Genomic DNA, 17,535 nt, shown 5'->3' with positions numbered 1-17,535 from the left:
GAATATTTTTCGTTTTCTAAAATATTTTTCGTGGATTTCTAGAATATTTGTTTTCAAGGCCTAAACGTGGACTATTAAAATATGTTTTTAAGGACTATCGAAGAGAATAATCGTTTATTTTTAAAATATTTGTTTTCAAGGAGTATCGAAGCGACTAAATGTAGATTTTTTAAATATTTGTTTTACGTGGATCTTTAAAATATTTTTTTTTTCAAGGAGTAAAGGTGTTATTTTTGCATATTTTTTGAGGATTTTTAAAATATTTGCTTTCAAGGACTAAACGTGGTTTTTAGAATATTGCTTTCGAGGACTAAACGTGGATTTTTAAAATATTTGTTTTTGAGGACTGTCGAATCCTGGATCTTGTTTTTTTTATTTTCAAGGACTAAATGTGGATGTTTTGAATATTTTTTTCAAAGACTAAACGTGAATTTTTAAAATAGTGTTTTCAAGGACTAAATGTGGATTTTTAGAATAGTTTTTTCAAGGACAAAGGGTCAAGGACAAAGGACTAAACGTGGATTTTTAGAATATTTTTTTTTTTGAGGACTAATCGTGGATTTCTAAAATATTTGTTTTCAAGGACTATGGGAGCGACTAAATGTGGAATTTTCAATTTTTTTTCAAGGACTATCAGATCGACTAAACGTGGATTTTTAAATTACTTTTTTCAAGGACTAAAGGTGGATTTTTAAATTACTTTTTCAAGGACTAAACCTGGATTTTTAAATTATTTTCTGCAAGGACAAAACCTGGATTTTTAAATTATTATTATTATTTATTTTCTTTTGAAGGACTAAACGTGAATTTTTTAAATTATTTTTTTTAAGGACTAATCGTGGATTTTTAAATTATTATTATTATTTATTTTCTTTTGAAGGACTAAACGTGAATTTTTTAAATTATTTTTTTTAAGGACTAATCATGGATTTTTAAATTATTATTACTATTTATTTTCTTTTGAAGGACTAAACGTGAATTTTTTAAATTATTTTTTTTAAGGACTAATCGTGGATTTTTAAATTATTTTTTAAGGACTAAACTTGGACTTTTATACCCTGCACCACATAGTGGTAAGGGTATTATGTTTTTGTGAATTTGTTTGTAACATAGAGAAGGCCCATACTTACTTTTGAGGATCTTCATACAATCATTTTCTAAGTCGATTTATGTATGTCAGTCGGTCTGTCAGTCCGTCCGTCCGTCCATGCTTCATATAAAATTTTGCAAACAATATTTGTTTGGCCCAAAGTTGCATGTAAGTAAAATTTGGTGAAATTCGGTTCAGATATATAGCTCCTACCAAGTGGCCAATTTAAGTCCAAAAGTTCTGGATTTTTTGTACATCAGACCGAATTCAGTCTAAAAGTAAGTACATCGAATTCGGAGAAAATCGGTTGAGATATAGCTATAGCTCCTATATACATGTTTCCTCCGATTTGGGGTGTTAAGTCCCCCACATTCGTAATATGCACCCTCACTAGAATGATGTTGGGTATCAGATATCAGATACAGCGCAGAGATGCCTCTGCTAAATTGTATCAAGATCCGTTCAGATTTGGATATAACTCCCATGTATATCTTCTATCGTTTTCGGGTTAATTGTAAACCAAAAGTACTTATTACTTTTTTATTTATTAATTTAAAAAATCTTAATTTTATATTTACACATTCATTAATTTGATTTTATTATCAGTACGTTTTATTTATGTATTTATTCATTTATTTATAGAATATTAAAACAAATGTGTAATCTCTTTTATTTTTTATATACAAAATTACTTTTTTATATATATTTATTTATAAATTAATTTATTCACAACTTCCCTACTCACATATTCTCCCCTTTTTCGCTCAAAATATTCAAGTATCTCCACTCTGAGTGGGAGAGTGTTGTAGCAGCAAGCACTTTCGTTTCGCTCAACATTCCCTTTCGTTCTTAGTGCTTCTCTCAGTTGTGACTGAGAATGCGAATACTTATTTGAAGATGATGTCAGCTGAATTTTAGATGTCAGAGACATTGGCATTTTGTTTTGGTGAATGGCGCGAATTTCTTCATTTCATTTTTTTTTGTCGTAGAGACTTAAATGAAATTTGAAATATTTTGTTATGCTCCCCTTCTAACCAGTGACGAAGTGGTGGAATGACCACAACGCATTTATTTCGTACTCCGATTAGTCGTAATGACGACATCGTCATCTTAATTAAATATTACAATTTACGAGTTGTGGGTAGCAATCTGAAATGAGGTTAAAGCGATTTTAATGCACTTCACTCAGGCACACACAATTCGGATGGGCAATTAAATATGGAATCAAGGTCTACTATGCAGTTTTTGGGCATGCATTTTGTTGTTATTTACTAATTATCGAGGTTCAAAGTTCAAAGAAGCCATTAAGGCGCATAAAAAATGTTGAGATAATTAAATTATTTAAAACAGCCGCTGCGGAAACATTTATATCCTCCAGCAACGTATTGGCAGAACACGAGTTATATTTTGCGGGTTTGGCAATAAAACAATAAAATTACTTATCATGGAAATGATTCAGTTGTTTTAAAAATAATTCTCCTATCAATACATATTGCAATTCACATTGAAGCCAGAAGAGGTCTTTGAACTGTTTCAATTGTGTTTCGAATTCGTCAAATGTTGATATGTCGTTCCTGTCATATCGTCAACTATTCTGGCGATTTTCTCAGGGATCTAAACACTTCCTACACCACGGTATAATGAAATGGGGTTAAAAATAACCAAATTTGTAAATAAAGCTTGTCAAACTGAAAAGTAGAAGGATCATACAGGATAACATACAGAAGTAGATATTTGTGTAAAATATAAGGGGAAATCGGTCGAATTTTTTTTTAAATATTTTGTTCAAGGACTATCGAAGAGAATAATCGTGGATTTTTAAATATTTATTTTCAAGGACTATCGAAGAGAATAATCGTGGATCTTTTAAAAATTGTTTTACGTGAATTTTTAAATAAGAGTAAAAGGATCATACAGGATAACATACAGAAATAGATAATTGTGTAAAATATATTTGACAAGATTGGTGATTAATTCTTAAGTACCTTCGGCCTTATAACTGGAGACGGTATCTGTTATTTTATGAACATTTTATGAACTTCATGAATATTCGTAAACAACAAAATAGTATTAGACCACATATCGCTTTGAAAAAAAGAATCCGATTCAAGATATTTGGTTTGGAGCTAGATATATATGTTTGGCTGTTTCTGCCGATAGCTCTCATAGGCAGAGCCTCATTTGGATCAAGTTGAATAAAAATGGTCCGTATCGGTCCTTTCCTCATAAAAAGGCAAATATCCAAAAAAAAACTGTTAAGAAAGTCCTAAAGTCGGGCGAGGCCGACTTTATGATACCCTGCACCCTACACCAATTTGAAATCGGATAAAGATATATATGGGAGCTATATCCAAATCGGAACCGATCTTGATAAATTTTGGCAAAGATATTTCTGAGCTGTATTTGATATATTTCCCAGAATATCGTCGTTACGGAGTGCATATTATAGCTGTGGGTAACAAATATAAAAAATCGGATGAAGAGTATATATGGGAGCTTTAGCTATATCTGAACCGATCTTTACCAAATTTGGCATACTAGCTTCTAGACTCAATTCGGTCGTAAGAGCCAAATTCCATCCCATTTGGACAACTATTAGACGTTTGGTGTACAATAAAATTAAATCGGACGAAGTTATATATGGGAGCTATATCCAAATCTGAACCGATCTCGATAAAATTTGGCATAGGTATTTCTGAGCTGTATTTGATATATTTCCCCAAATATGGTTGTTACAGAGTGCATATTACGGCTGCGGAGGACTAAAATAACAAATCGGATGAACAATATATATGGGAGCTATAGCCATATCTGAACCGATTTCGATAGAATTTAGCATACTTATTTTCAGGCCTAATCTGGTTGTATGTACAAAATTCCATACCATTCGGCCATACCATTCAATAGGGTTCGTCCTTGGGCCAAACAAATGATTTGTGCAAAATTTCATCTGGATAATGCAATAAATGCGAACGGTACTTTGTTTACAAAAATAAATGGACAGACGGACGGACGGACGGACAGTCAGACGGACATGTATAAATCGACTCAGAATGTGATTCTATGCAGATCATCAAAAGGAACTATGGGTCTATCTCGTTTCCTTTTGCCTGTTACAAACAAATGCACAAAGACATAATACCCTGACCACCTTGTGGTGTAGGGTATAAAAATTCTGATCACACAATTGACGCCAATCGACACGCCTGAGAAGAGAATTAAGGACAGGAAAGAATTCTAGCATTTTGGATAACCATTGGATTACATTTAGCTGTAAAATGGACCACAACAACTAACAGCAGGACGGAGTGCGTAAAAATTGGTCAAATGTCCTTGGTTAAAATGCTAAGGGCAGTGCTCCGTGAAATAATTTCAAAAGCGAAATCTTCCAAAATAGATTTGGACATAAGGGGGCTTCTAACATATTATAGTGTTGTAGGGTATCACATGGTCGGCCCCGCACGACTATAGCCTTTGCTTACTTGTTTTTTTTTTTTTAAAATTTTATTGAATTATAGCAAAAATGTCGAAAATAGCATCTGATTTTAGAATAAGTTTAGATTTGTTCGAGTTGGTCACCTTTGGCACGAATTATGGCCTTCAAACGGCAAATGAAACTGTCACACGCTGCCCGAATTTTGCTCTGCGGTATTTTTGCCCATTCCCGGCGAAGCGCTTGCTTAAGGTGATTGACACTTTGGTATTTTTAGAGCCAACGGATTGGTATCGGAGATATTGGTGGCCACTGTGCACTGAAAATGAAGGGAGGAACCTCAATTTGTAACCATTCTTGGGTGACGCGTGCTGTGTGCGATGGTGCTGAGTACTCTTGGAATGTCCAAGGTCTGCGGCCAAAATGTTTGCGTGTCCAAGGCTTTAATACAGAATATTTTCGTGATAATATTCGGCATTTATTCTGATGCCACGGTCGATTAATGCGAACGGAGAGCGACTATGGCCGGCGCTTGAGTTCTGGGGGCCAACCGAAGGTGCACATTTTCAGCTGACCTCTTTGGCAAGTAAACACGATCATTTTGTTTGTTTACAAACTGTTGGACAACGAATGTTTTCTCATCGGAGAAAACCAAATTCGGCAGTTCACCACTTTCGGCCAAGCGAAGCAGCTCTTTTGAGTCTATTTTCTTTTTGTTGCGATGTAAGTTCTTGCACTTTTTTGGAATTTCAATGGCTTTACCCCGAGCTCATTTTTCAATATTTGCCGAATGGAATATTGCGACATGTTCAGCTCACAAGCCATTTTTCGGCCACTGCAACTAGGGCTTCGATCAATTCGCTTCTTTATTTTTCGAACCATTTCTGCTGATGTCGCTGTTTTGGTCCGTCCACTTCCTTGACGTCGGATTACGCTACCAGTATCGCGGTAACGAGCGATGGTACGAGACACAAAAGATTTATTCACATTTAAATGCTGAAGAGCTCTAACGATAGCCACTTGTGATTTTCCAGCCACATATAAAAAAATCACACTATCACGCTTAAATTCCATCACGAATAACTTTTTTCTGGAAAATGCTCACCAAAAAGCTTTGGTACGCTTGTAAACAATATAATGAGCTGTTACTGTAATTATCTGGAGTTTTAACAGCTCTCGGACGAGTAACTTATAAATGACAGCAGTCTGAAGTTTGTTGCAGTTTTTTCATCTCATCCTGTACATCAAGGAAGTCACATTTGACCGAATAAAGTAGTTTCATCCGCTCTTATATTAAAGTATTCCGAAAATTTATGTATTCCTCTATATAGCATCATAAATTTTTGGTTTGGTGAAAATCGATTAATATATAACTTTTATAGGTTATTCTTAAGCTATTAAAAAATTGAGCTACTCTCAAGCTTTAATACACAATTAATGCCTATATGAACGTTTATTTGCCAAACATGACTCTACTAAACATTCGTAGTGGTGTTGGGTATCATAAAGTCGGCACCTCCCGACTTTTGTCTTTCCTTGCTGGTTTTAACGTTCCAGTAATGCTGAAGATTGCTTGTTTACATTACCTCTTTTAATGAAGAGTTCTGTTCATACAGCCTCAAGTTTTTGCTGGGTTTTTAAATCTCTGAAAATGTGTTTCTTCCTGTTCATGGCATTAAAATTCACGCTTCTTTGAAAATTTAACCCATAACATCTTTATTCATTTTTCTCAGCTATTGCAAAACTAAACTATGACCACGAATCTATCCTTCCCTGACCCATTTACGAGCATCAATAACAATCAATTTTGTAAATAAATAGCACAGATGCGTTAATGTTCTCCACATTATATTCACTGAATTAGAAATTAGATATACTCTGAGAGAAAATCCGACACATTTTTGTCACATTCTAACTCAAGCGTATGCAGAGAAAACACACCCAAACACAGCTTTTCACTCAATTTTTGCCGAAACGCGAATTCTCAAAGAAACAACTACCCACAGGGAGGCAAACGAAAGAAGTCAGTTTGCATTCGACTTTCCTTGAGAGTTAAGCCAGCAGCAGTCATTTGTGAACAGTGTAGGCGTTTGGTTGTGTAAAGCAGAAGCGGAATTAAATTTTTCGAAAAAAAAAGAAAATAACACAGCAGTTGTTGTTCAAATCGAAAACTAAAAGCGGAAAATGTCTTCAATCAAGTATTTATTGGCTATTGCCGTTGTTGCCTCTGTGGCCACCACTGGTTAGTATTAGGACGAAATCTAAAAACGTTTAGAGTCTGTGATGAGATTGGGAAGTTGGTATTGAAAATAGATTACACTTTACAATATTAAAAAAAGTTTTGATAATTAGAGTAGAGTTGCAGATTTTGGTAATCTATGACGTCCTTGAGTGTGAAGATGTGATAAGATCGAAATTCGGAGATATATTCAAATATATTTCATATTGAAAAAAAAAATCTAAGAAATTACTTAATAGAGTTTTTTGGCACAATAATTTGACCATTATTTCTTTTTAAATGCATATATGAATTCATTTTCAAAAAAGTTTTGAATTTGGATATAGACTTCTCAAGTGTTTATTTTCATTTTTTAATGACATCACTTATTAAATTTTTATATATTTTTTATACACATTATTATATTTTTATTTATTTATTTATTTTTTTATTTTTTGTTATTTATTTCTTATAAATATTTTTCTTATCTTCTTTTTCATATATCGTTTTCAGCCTTTGCCGTCCATTGCTACCAATGCGAGTCGCTGTCAAACAAAAAATGCGGTGAACAATTCGAGGCCGAGGAGAGTATGAAAGTCGATTGCAGTAAGGCTGCTGTTCCCGCCTATCTTCTCTCTTTGTTCACTGGAACTAATCTCAACTCGACCGGCTGTATGAAACAAACTGTGGATGCCAGTAAGTATGATGACAAAACGGTGATGATGATGACTGTAACAAAAGAGAACAGGAAGAAAATAACATCTAATTGGAATGTCAAAGAGGGATGGAAAATATTTCATTCAAAAAAGTACCAAAGTACCTGCACTGGTACCATTTCTTACAGCCTTTATCACTACCGAAAGAAGTGTTCCAAAGGTGTTTTAAATTGAAGTTTTTTTAAGGTCTTCTAAAGAAAGAATATCTTCTAAATGAAGTTTTTAGTAAGATTTCATACATCTAGTAGGCCTTCTCACTATAGGAGAACTTTTGTATATCTACCAGAAAACTTCCTTCAAAGATAGAAGAACTTCTACGAGTAGAATACGCCAACTAGAGATTTTATGCATAGGAGGCCACCAAGAGATTATCTATAGACAAAAACCTCCAAAGATCAGTTATATATAGAAAAAGGCCCTCCATGGTAAGAAGACACCCTAGAAATCTTCTAAACAAAAATGAGAACTTCCAAAATAAAAATGCCTTCTTTTTGGGACGGCTGGCGGTCCAGAGGTGTTTTATAGAAATCCGAAATTGTGCTCCACAAGGAATATGGCGGTCCAGAGTTGTTTTATAGAAATTCGAAGTTGTTCTTCGCAAAGAAGATCTCAAGGAGTTCCTTTCAAATTCATCGGAAAGTTTCTCTTTTTTCAGATTACTGTCCAGAGGTCTTCGCATTAAAGAAGAACATTCTTAGGGAACTCCTAGAGGTCTTCTTTATGAAGAAGAACTTCGGATTTCTATAAAATATCTCTGGACAGCCATCTAAAAAAGAACTTTCCGATGTCTTTAATATGGAACTCCTTGAGGTCTTCTTTGTGATTAAGAACTTTGGATTTCTTCAAGAGACCTCCAGGCAGCCATCTAAAAATAAGAATTTTTTTATCATCGAGGATTTTTTCTTTATAAAATCCCTTCCCCATTACGGTGTGCGGCAATTTTCGGCTCATGGTCCGGGGCTGGGAAATTCCAAATGAAAGTGATAGTATTCGGTAAGTACAGCAAAATTCCAAAATAGTTTTGGGTTCCAAGGCCAAACTTTTTTAGGGCCCATTACATATGGTCCTAACTTTACACAAAGGGCCTCAAATATTTTGCTCCATGCCTCGCAAATTTTAAGATAGAGCTTATAAATTTCATACAGGCCTTTGGATTACATGTAGAATCATTGGTCATGGGTCATGTCAGTCCTCGTTTTAATGTAACCCCCATATAAAGACTTACCCCGATTTCAGAAATTTATTTTACATTTTAGCCATATATTCATTCCGATTTTGTGCAAATTTTGGTAATTTGCGTTCTTAATAACAAGAAACCGTCCTTGCAAAAAATTTTCAATATAGGCCCGCGATATGGTCTAACCTCATATGAAAGTATCCCTGGATTTCAGCTATTTCCGGGGCCTTAGCCACATGATTTTTGCCCTTATTTGGCATCTTGGGTTCTAAAAGGTCTTGGGTATATATCTGCGAAGAAATGGAGGTCAATGTTTCAGAGTAGAGCCCATGTAAAAGTACCTCCAGATTTTACCTCCTTCAAGGGTCTTGACAACATTTTCCAACCGATTTGTCTAAAATTACTTAGTATTTAGGCTACTCTGGAGGGAGAGAACCACTTTACAAAAAATCTCAACATAGCTATACATTTTGGTATAGTCGTAAAAAAAACTCGCAGTTTTTAAATTGAAGGTCCCCAAAAATATTTTCTTAAAAACTCCCGGGTAATAAGCCTGCATATCCCTCAAAACTATTCTCGCCAATTGGCCTAAAATACCCCAAAAATATTCTTAAAAAATGCGATTATTGGTCTAAACGACCCTCTAAAAATATTCTTAAAAAGTCTAATTTCAAGGTCTCAAGTTTCCTCAAAAAATATGCCTAAGATATTCTTAAAAAGATGTGGTGGTCTGACGGCCTCTTAGATAATTTTCTTTTCAAAAGCCCAAATTTGTCTAAAGGATCATCTAAAATATTCTTAAAAAACTCAAAATTTATTGGTCTAAGGGTCCCTCTAAAATATTCTTAAGAAAATCTAATTTTTAGTTGAAAGGTCCTTCTAAAAATATTATTAAAAAACCCACAAAAATATTCTTAAAAAATCTCGTTTATTGGCCTGAAGGCCTCTCTAAAAATATTCTTTAAGGACCCAAGTTTACAAGTCTAAAGATCCCACAATAAAAATTATAACTTCCGGGATATTAGTCTGAATATCCTAAAAATAACATGTTTGCTAGTCTGAAGGTTCCTCTAAAAATATTGTTAAAAAGTCCAAGTTAGTTGGCCTGACGGTCCCTCAAACAATTGTGTTAAACCCATGTTTGTTGATCTAAAGGGTTTTTTTATTTTCTTAAAAGGTACAAATTTATTGGTCTAAAAGTCTCTCTAAAAATATTCCTAAGAAAATATCATTTTAGGTGGGGAGGTCCTTCTAAAAATATTCTTAAAAATCCACGGTTATTGGTCTTAAGAACACCCTAAAATATTCTTAAAAAATCCACAAATATATTCTTAAAAACTCCCAGGTTATTAGCCTAAATTTTCCTAAAACAAAACTCATAAAAATCCTAGATTAGTGGTCTCGAATACCTCTATAATATTCTTAAAAACCAAGATAATTTGCCTAAAATAACTCAAAAAATTAAATATACAGGATTATTGATCTCAATGGTCCTCTAAAAATATTCAAGAAAAATCAATATTTGTTGGTCTAAAGGTCCCACTAAAAGTATTCTTAAAAAAACTTTTTTCTAGGCCTGAAGGTCCCTCTAAAAATATTCTTATTAAAACCATATTTACTAGTCTGAAGGTCCCTCTAAAAATATTTTTAAGAAGTCCAAATTTTTTGGCCTGACGGTCCCTCAAACAATTAAAAAAAAACATGTTTGTTGGCCTAATAGACCCTCTAAAATATTCTTAAAAAGTCCAAATCTATTGGTCTAAATTTCTCTATAAAAATATTCCTAAGAAAATGTCATTTTTAGGTGGAGGGGTTCTTCTACAAATATTCTTAAAAAACAAATATTAAGGCCCCTCTAAAAATATTCTTAAACGACCCATGTTTACTAGTCTGAAGGTTCCTCTATAAAATATTGATAAGAATTCTACGATTGTTGGCCTGACGGTCCCTAAGAACATGTTCTTAAAAAGCCATGTTTGTTGGTATAAAGGATCATCTAAAACATTCTTAAAAAGTCAAAATATATTTGTTTTATGGCCCTTCTAAAAATATTCTTAAGAATATCACTTTTCTATGTGGGAAGGTCCTTCTAAGAACTCACCAGAAATATTCTTAAAAAAACACACTAAAGGTCCCTCTAAGAATAAATTTTCTTGGGAGATCCATGTCTGAAGATCCCTTTAAAATTACTCATACAAACCCATGTTTTTTGGTCTAAAGAATCCTCTAAAAATTTCTCAAGAAGTCCAAATTTATTGGTCTAAAGGTTCGTCAAAATATATTCCTAAGAAAAACAATTTTTTTGGTGGGAAGGTCCTTCTTAAAATATTCCTAAAAATCAATGTTTGTTGGTCTGAAAAACAACCTAAAAATATTCTTAAAAAATCTCTTTTTTATGCCTAAAGATCTTTTTAAAAATATTCTTAAAAAATCCACACATGCTAGTCCTAAGGTTTCCCAAAAATTGTTCTTAAAAAGGGCCCAGGTCATTAGCCTGAATTTCTACAAAAAATCGTTAAAAATCTAAAATTTTCGGTCTGAAGATGCCTCAACAAAATTTTATTAATAACATCATGAAAATTAGGAAAGGATATGTTTTATTTATTAAAAGTACCATGCCCGACTAAATAGTACACTTTTCGTACTTATGGAAATTTAAAATGTCCAACCCAGATGCCAATTGATGACGACATACAATTTTGTGGCATGACATAATTCGAGAGTAAAAGCAAACCTGCCATGTCTCTTATCAGAAGAAGCGAAGGAAGTAACAGAATTAATGGATTTCCAAGAGTTCCTCTTTAGCATTCATTTAATTTTTCCATCCCTTATGGCAAGAGCATGACGACATACTACCATTTTGTTCGCATGACATAATTTTTTTGCGGCAGTGGAAAAATTCATAGGCTTTCAATTAGAGCAGCTAACTGAAGAATTACCTCATTTCACTATTATTTCTTATTTTCTTCTTTTTCACCCTTCTTCTTTCTTTTTTCTACTTCTACGTCGTTTAGAAATGGGCGGCATTCACATTGTACGTTCCTGCTATTTCGGTGATATTTCCCACACCGAAAAGGGCTGCAAACCCGATGTCACCGATTTGTTGTCCACCCAGCTGTCCTGTGATGTCTGCTCTGGCGAGCTTTGCAACGGTTCCGGTTCAATGATGCCCGTCCTGATGACCATTGTGGTTTTCTTTGGTCTGGCTCGCCTTTTCTCTTAGGCTGTTTGTGACCTCATCATGGAAACCGCAAAAAAAAATATTAACTAAATCCCATCCGAATTAAATGTGTGTCTTTCGCAAATATTTACAAATAATGTTTTGATATGTTTATTATTATTGTTTTTTATAAGTGTGAACAAATAAAACGCTATATTTATTTCATAAAAACTTAAGCATTTTTACTAAAAACTCATAATTTGTGAAAATAAAGTTAAACGATTATTGGTCCTGAAATATCAAATTACACTATAAATCACCAATGAAATGTAATGTATACTTTAAGAGCATATCAAACAAGTAAGCAAAGACTACAGTCGAGCGGGGCCGACCGTTGAATACCCTACAACACTACAATAAACGATACAGTTTATATAGGCGAGATACTCGAAAGAATTCCACAAGATATTGTGACAAATAATAAAAGAAAACCATCAGGTTTCGTTCTCTAATTTTCGAATAATAGCAACTTAAACTAATTTGCTCATTTCCAATTTATTGGTAGATGTTGCACTTAAATGGTCTTCCTAGATCTGGAACCAATATTTCCCAAAGACCTATAATCTCTCAGAAGTGGCAAAAGATTAACATTTATTATTGGTTTTTGACTGAAACGCATCTATATGAGATACAGACATTTGACTATATTCTTCAACGAAATCAGCGTTAACGAAATAGTCAGAAGTGCGTCTTTCCTGTATTTGTGAATTCTCCAAAAAGTCACTGGAATGGACATTTTCGTATTTTGTCTATAAAAGTTGGAAAACTCCTTCACACATTGAATATTTTTGGATGGCCATCCAAAACTGCTTGGCTTTTGCAATGTCCGGTAACCCCCATAATTACGATCTGCTGACAATTTTGCAGTTTTTTGGTCCATTTCAACCCCTAAATATATTGCGATCATCTCCAAAAAGAGTAGGCTTCTATTCTGACCCTCATCTTATCCCCATGCAAAATTTCGTAAGGATCGGGCCATAAATGTGATCTGTATATGATATCCTGATATCCTAACTACTTAGTTTTGTTAGCTGTTGAAATATTACCAAATGTTTAATTCAAAATGAAAATATGCCAAAAATATGACAAAATTGAAAAAATATGAGAAAATTTTACAAAATCAATATTTTCATCTTTAGAGAGATATTTTTATGCGATTTTTTTAGAGGTTTTTTCTTTCCTGCCAAGAGGCCATTCTGAATTAATGAGAACTGTCGAAATGAGTTCAGCCGTTCTCGACATATAAGAGATTTTTCAAGCATATCTTCTTTGATAAACATATATATCGCACATATTTTGCTATATATCCGATTTGTTGGATGTTAACATCAATGTAAAGACCAGAAGTAACCTTGTCATGGCTTTGTGATTTCGCCGGGATTTAAAATATTCGCGGTTTAATGAAAAATTTTGAATTTTTTTCAACACAAAAGATATGGTCTATTTTACCCGCTAAATATTATCCGATGACCACCCAAATTGGTAGGCTTCGTCCCCGCCCTAAACTCTAGCTACATGCGAAATTCCGCGTCGATTGGTCTATAATTGCGACCTGTATAGCTACTGCAAAATCCGACATTTTTTCAGTATTTGGTCCATTTCAACCCCTAAACATTTGGCGATCATCTCCAAAAGAAATAGGCTTCTATTCTGACCCAAACCCCACCTTCGTGCAAAATTTCGTAAGGAGCGACCTGTAGCGTGATTACAAATTAACATGGACAGACGGACAGACGAACAGACGGACGGACGGACATACATAGCTAGATCGGCTCAGCTCGGCGAGCTAGGAAGATCCATATATACTTTCCTATATGGGAAACCAATATTTCGAGGTGTTACATAAATTCTGGCCCAATCAAACTTATAATACCCCCAACACATAGTGTTGTAGGGTATAAAAATAACACCCATGTTCCAAAAAAAACAGTAAGGAAGGAAGACTATATGATGCCCTACACCACTATGCATATTTAGTAGAACTCTCGTAAAAGAAAGATTTATATTACAATTTCTGAGCTCTATGACATATCTGGTACAAAATATCACTATTGTAAAGTGCATATTCTGAAAGTTGGAGATTAAAAAACGAAATCGAATGAAACATATATATGGGAGCAAATTTGAAATTCTTCATTATATGCTAAACTCGATTGAATTTCGAAAATTCACTCCATTTGGGCTAATATTAGCTATTTGATAATAAACCTGAAATCGAACAATGATATATATATGGAGGCTATATCCAAATCCGAGCCGATCTTCATAAAATTGAAAAAAAAGGCTGTTTCTTGGCTGCATCTGATATCTGGTACCAAATATTATTCTTGTATCGTACACCAAATTTGAAGTACTTATTTCTATGTACTAAATTCGGTCTGAAGTGCCAAAATTCACACCATTTGGACTGATATTAGCAATTTGGTGCAGAAGAAACCTAAAATCGGATGAAGATATATATGGGAGCTATATCCAAATCGGATCTGATCTTGATAAAATTTGAATCATGAATTGCTTGGTTGTATCTGATATATGGTGCAAAATATCAGTCTCGTGGAGTGCCTATAACGAATGTGAGGGACTTAAACACCAAATCGGATGATATATATGGGAGCTATATATATCTGAACCGATTTTCACCAAATTTGAAGCACATGCTTTTAGGCTGAATTCGATCAGATGTAGCAAAATTCACACCATTTGGACTGATATTAGCCATTTAGTGCAGAATGAACCTAAAATCGGATGAAGATATATTTGGGAGCTATATCGATTTTCACCAATTTCAATAGGGTTCGTCCTTGAGCCAAACAAATGTTATTTAGAAAATTTCATCTCAATCGAATAATAAATGCGACCTACATTTTGTTTACAAAAATACATGGACAGACGGACAGACGGACAGACAGACAGACAGACGGACGAACATGCTGATCACCAAGAGGAACTATGGATCTAGCTCCTTTTCTTCTCCATGTTCCAAACAAATGCACAAAGACATAATACCCTTACCACTATGTGTTGTAGGGTATAAAAACGAAAATATTTCCCAATTTCTCCTTATTATTTCATTGAAATTTTTTTTTATAATTTTATTGTGGATTGTGGAAATGGCAAGTGAACCTGTTTGTAGATCAAACGCTCTAGAAATTTCGGATTCTTACGCTTTATGTTGTTGTGACTATATACAGGGGGGCTCCTATAGTTTGAAATATATTTCGCAACAATTAGGATAGAGCTTTGAAATGTAGTAGAAGAAGTTGGACTACATCCAGAATCAATTGTTTAGAAAATGGGTCATATCTGTCTACTTTTTGGAATGGTCAAATCGACTAGAATATGTGCCAAAAGGTAGACCTTCGGGAACATTGATGCACATTATTTTTTTATATGCTGCGGAAATACAGATTTCTCCTCTGTCACGACTAACAGTGAAATTTGGTTAGGAATAATTTTGTCTCTGACGTCATCATTCAAAAATGATGTTTTGTGGGATATTTTTGCATACATTTATATGAAGTGTGTTTTCAATATAAATAAATTCCTAATGTTCATGTAGACTTAGACTTTTAATGTCTTCTAGGACCTATAGTAAAATTATAGGGCAAATAATTTTTTAAAATATTTTGACTTGCTACGATCCGGTTTAGAGGGGATATAAGCAATATTATAGACTACAAAAAATACATCTTTTTTGGCTCGCTTGAGGGTTTATATTTTCTATCAAAATATTCCTTTTTTTTACCAAAAACCAACGGATTCCACTGAAATCTTAATCCGAAAATTTCAACAATATATAGAAGAGGAAAGTTCCTTCCCTCTCTACTTAGGTTACTTTGCAATGTAAACTATCAAAACGCCGATAAACGTTTCTTCTTTTTTAAATTTGCTTTAATAATCTGCTGAATTTTTTCAAATGTTAATTATGAAGAAATCATAACCGATATTCTGTCAAACTTTGAAAAAAAAAATGTTAAAAAAATTATGATATACATGATAACAAATTCTTTTCTTAAAAATCCAATTTTTATTTGAAGTTCCCAAAAAATTGTGAAAAACAATGATTTCAGTGATCCCTAAAATAGATTCTTAAAAAATCACTTTTATTATTATTATTACACTAAAGGAGCCCCGGAAAAAAGTACTCTTAAAAATCAGTGAAATGGTAGATGATAAAATTATTAAAATATAAACAGCTGTTAATATACGGGTCCCTTTAGGAAATATTAAAAAAAATCTTTACAACACTCTAAAGGTGCCTCTTATTCTTAAAAAACCCACGAGTGTTGGACTGAGTGTCCTCAAAAATATTTTATTAGACTAAGGACCCTCCATAAAATTTGAAGGGTCTTCTAAAAGATGTTCTTAAAAAACAGGTTTATTGGTCGGATGGTCCTTGTAAAACTAATCTTTAAAAACCACCTTTATTAGTCTGAAGATTGCTTTAAAAATATTAAAAAAAAAAATATAAAAAAATATTTAAAAAAAAAAAAAAATTTGGTCGGAATAGTGTTACAAAAAATTATTAGAAAATCCTCGTTTTGTTGGTGTAATGGTCCTCTAAAAATATTATTTGTGAGTCTAAAAGTCGCTCAAAAAATATTCTCAGAAAATCCACATTTGTTGACCTAAATGTCCCTTAAAAAATTCGTAAAAAACTCCACGTCTGAAGGTCCCTCTAAAAATATTATTAAATACTTAAGATAGTTGGCCTGAAGGTGCCTCGAAAATATATTCTCAGAAAATGTGTTGGCCTGAAAGTTCTTCTAAAAATAATCTTAAAAAATCCACTTTTGTAAGCGCTCTAAAAATATTCTTAAAAAATCCAAATTTTTTGGTCTGAAGGTCCGTTTAAAAATATTCTTAAAAAGTCCACATTCGTTGGTCCTGACGATTCCTTAAAATTTTTTTTTCAAAAAAAAAACCAAATTTGTTGGTCTGAAAGCACCTCTAAAAATATTCTTAGAAAACAACGATCCTGAAGGTCGCTCTGGAAATATTACTAAAAAACCAGATTTGTTGGCCTTAGGGTGCCTCCAAACATATTCTTAACAAGTAGAAAAGCTGTAAATTCGGCTGGCCCGAACTTTGAATGCCCTGCATCATTTGGAACGAATTTGGCAATTTTCAAAAAACTAAAATCCGTTAAAAGTTCTGTTAAAAATACGTATGTAGCCGTATATATACGACGACGTGGACCTGCATAAGCAACTTTTATTATAAGCCATTACGAACTTCAAATACCAAATTTGAGAGAATTCCGGTGACTATGTCGCTAAAATCATCAAAATGCCGAATATAGGGAGGTATCATTATATGGGGGCTATATCAAAACGTGGACCTGCACAGATAATTTTCTGTCATAGGCTGTAGTATCCATTATGAACTTCAAATAACAAATTTGAAACAATTCCGTTGAATAATGTCGCTTATATCACAAAAATACCGAAAATAGGGAAGTACCATTATAAGGGGGTCTATACCTAAACGTGGACCTACATGGCCCATTTTCAATACCAAAAGTCCTGCAGAGATAATATATATTTCAGCAAAATTTTATCAACCTACTTCATTTCGTTCGGAAGCTAAAGTGATTTCCTCAGACCGACGGACGGACGGACTACGCTAAATCGACATAGAATTTTATGCTGATCAATAATATATATACTTTGTCGAGTCTA

General features: G+C 33.6%; 1 protein-coding gene across 1 annotated transcript; it reads left to right on the top strand.

Annotated features, from left to right (window-relative positions):
- Positions 1 to 6,552: 6,552 nt before the first annotated feature.
- LOC101887513 (uncharacterized) lies at positions 6,553 to 12,025 on the top strand. Its single transcript, XM_005185480.4, has 3 exons — positions 6,553 to 6,765; positions 7,255 to 7,437; positions 11,649 to 12,025. Exons 1-3 carry the CDS (start codon positions 6,708 to 6,710, stop codon positions 11,855 to 11,857), a joined length of 450 nt encoding a protein of 149 aa, XP_005185537.1. The 5' UTR covers positions 6,553 to 6,707; the 3' UTR covers positions 11,858 to 12,025.
- Positions 12,026 to 17,535: the final 5,510 nt, after the last annotated feature.

Source organism: Musca domestica, unplaced genomic scaffold (assembly GCF_030504385.1).
Source record: "Musca domestica strain aabys unplaced genomic scaffold, Musca_domestica.polishedcontigs.V.1.1 34, whole genome shotgun sequence".
In the NCBI taxonomy this organism is placed as follows: Eukaryota; Metazoa; Arthropoda; class Insecta; order Diptera; family Muscidae; genus Musca; species Musca domestica.
Note: the sequence above shows the minus strand (reverse complement) of the source record. Positions and strands in the feature narration are given on the sequence as shown.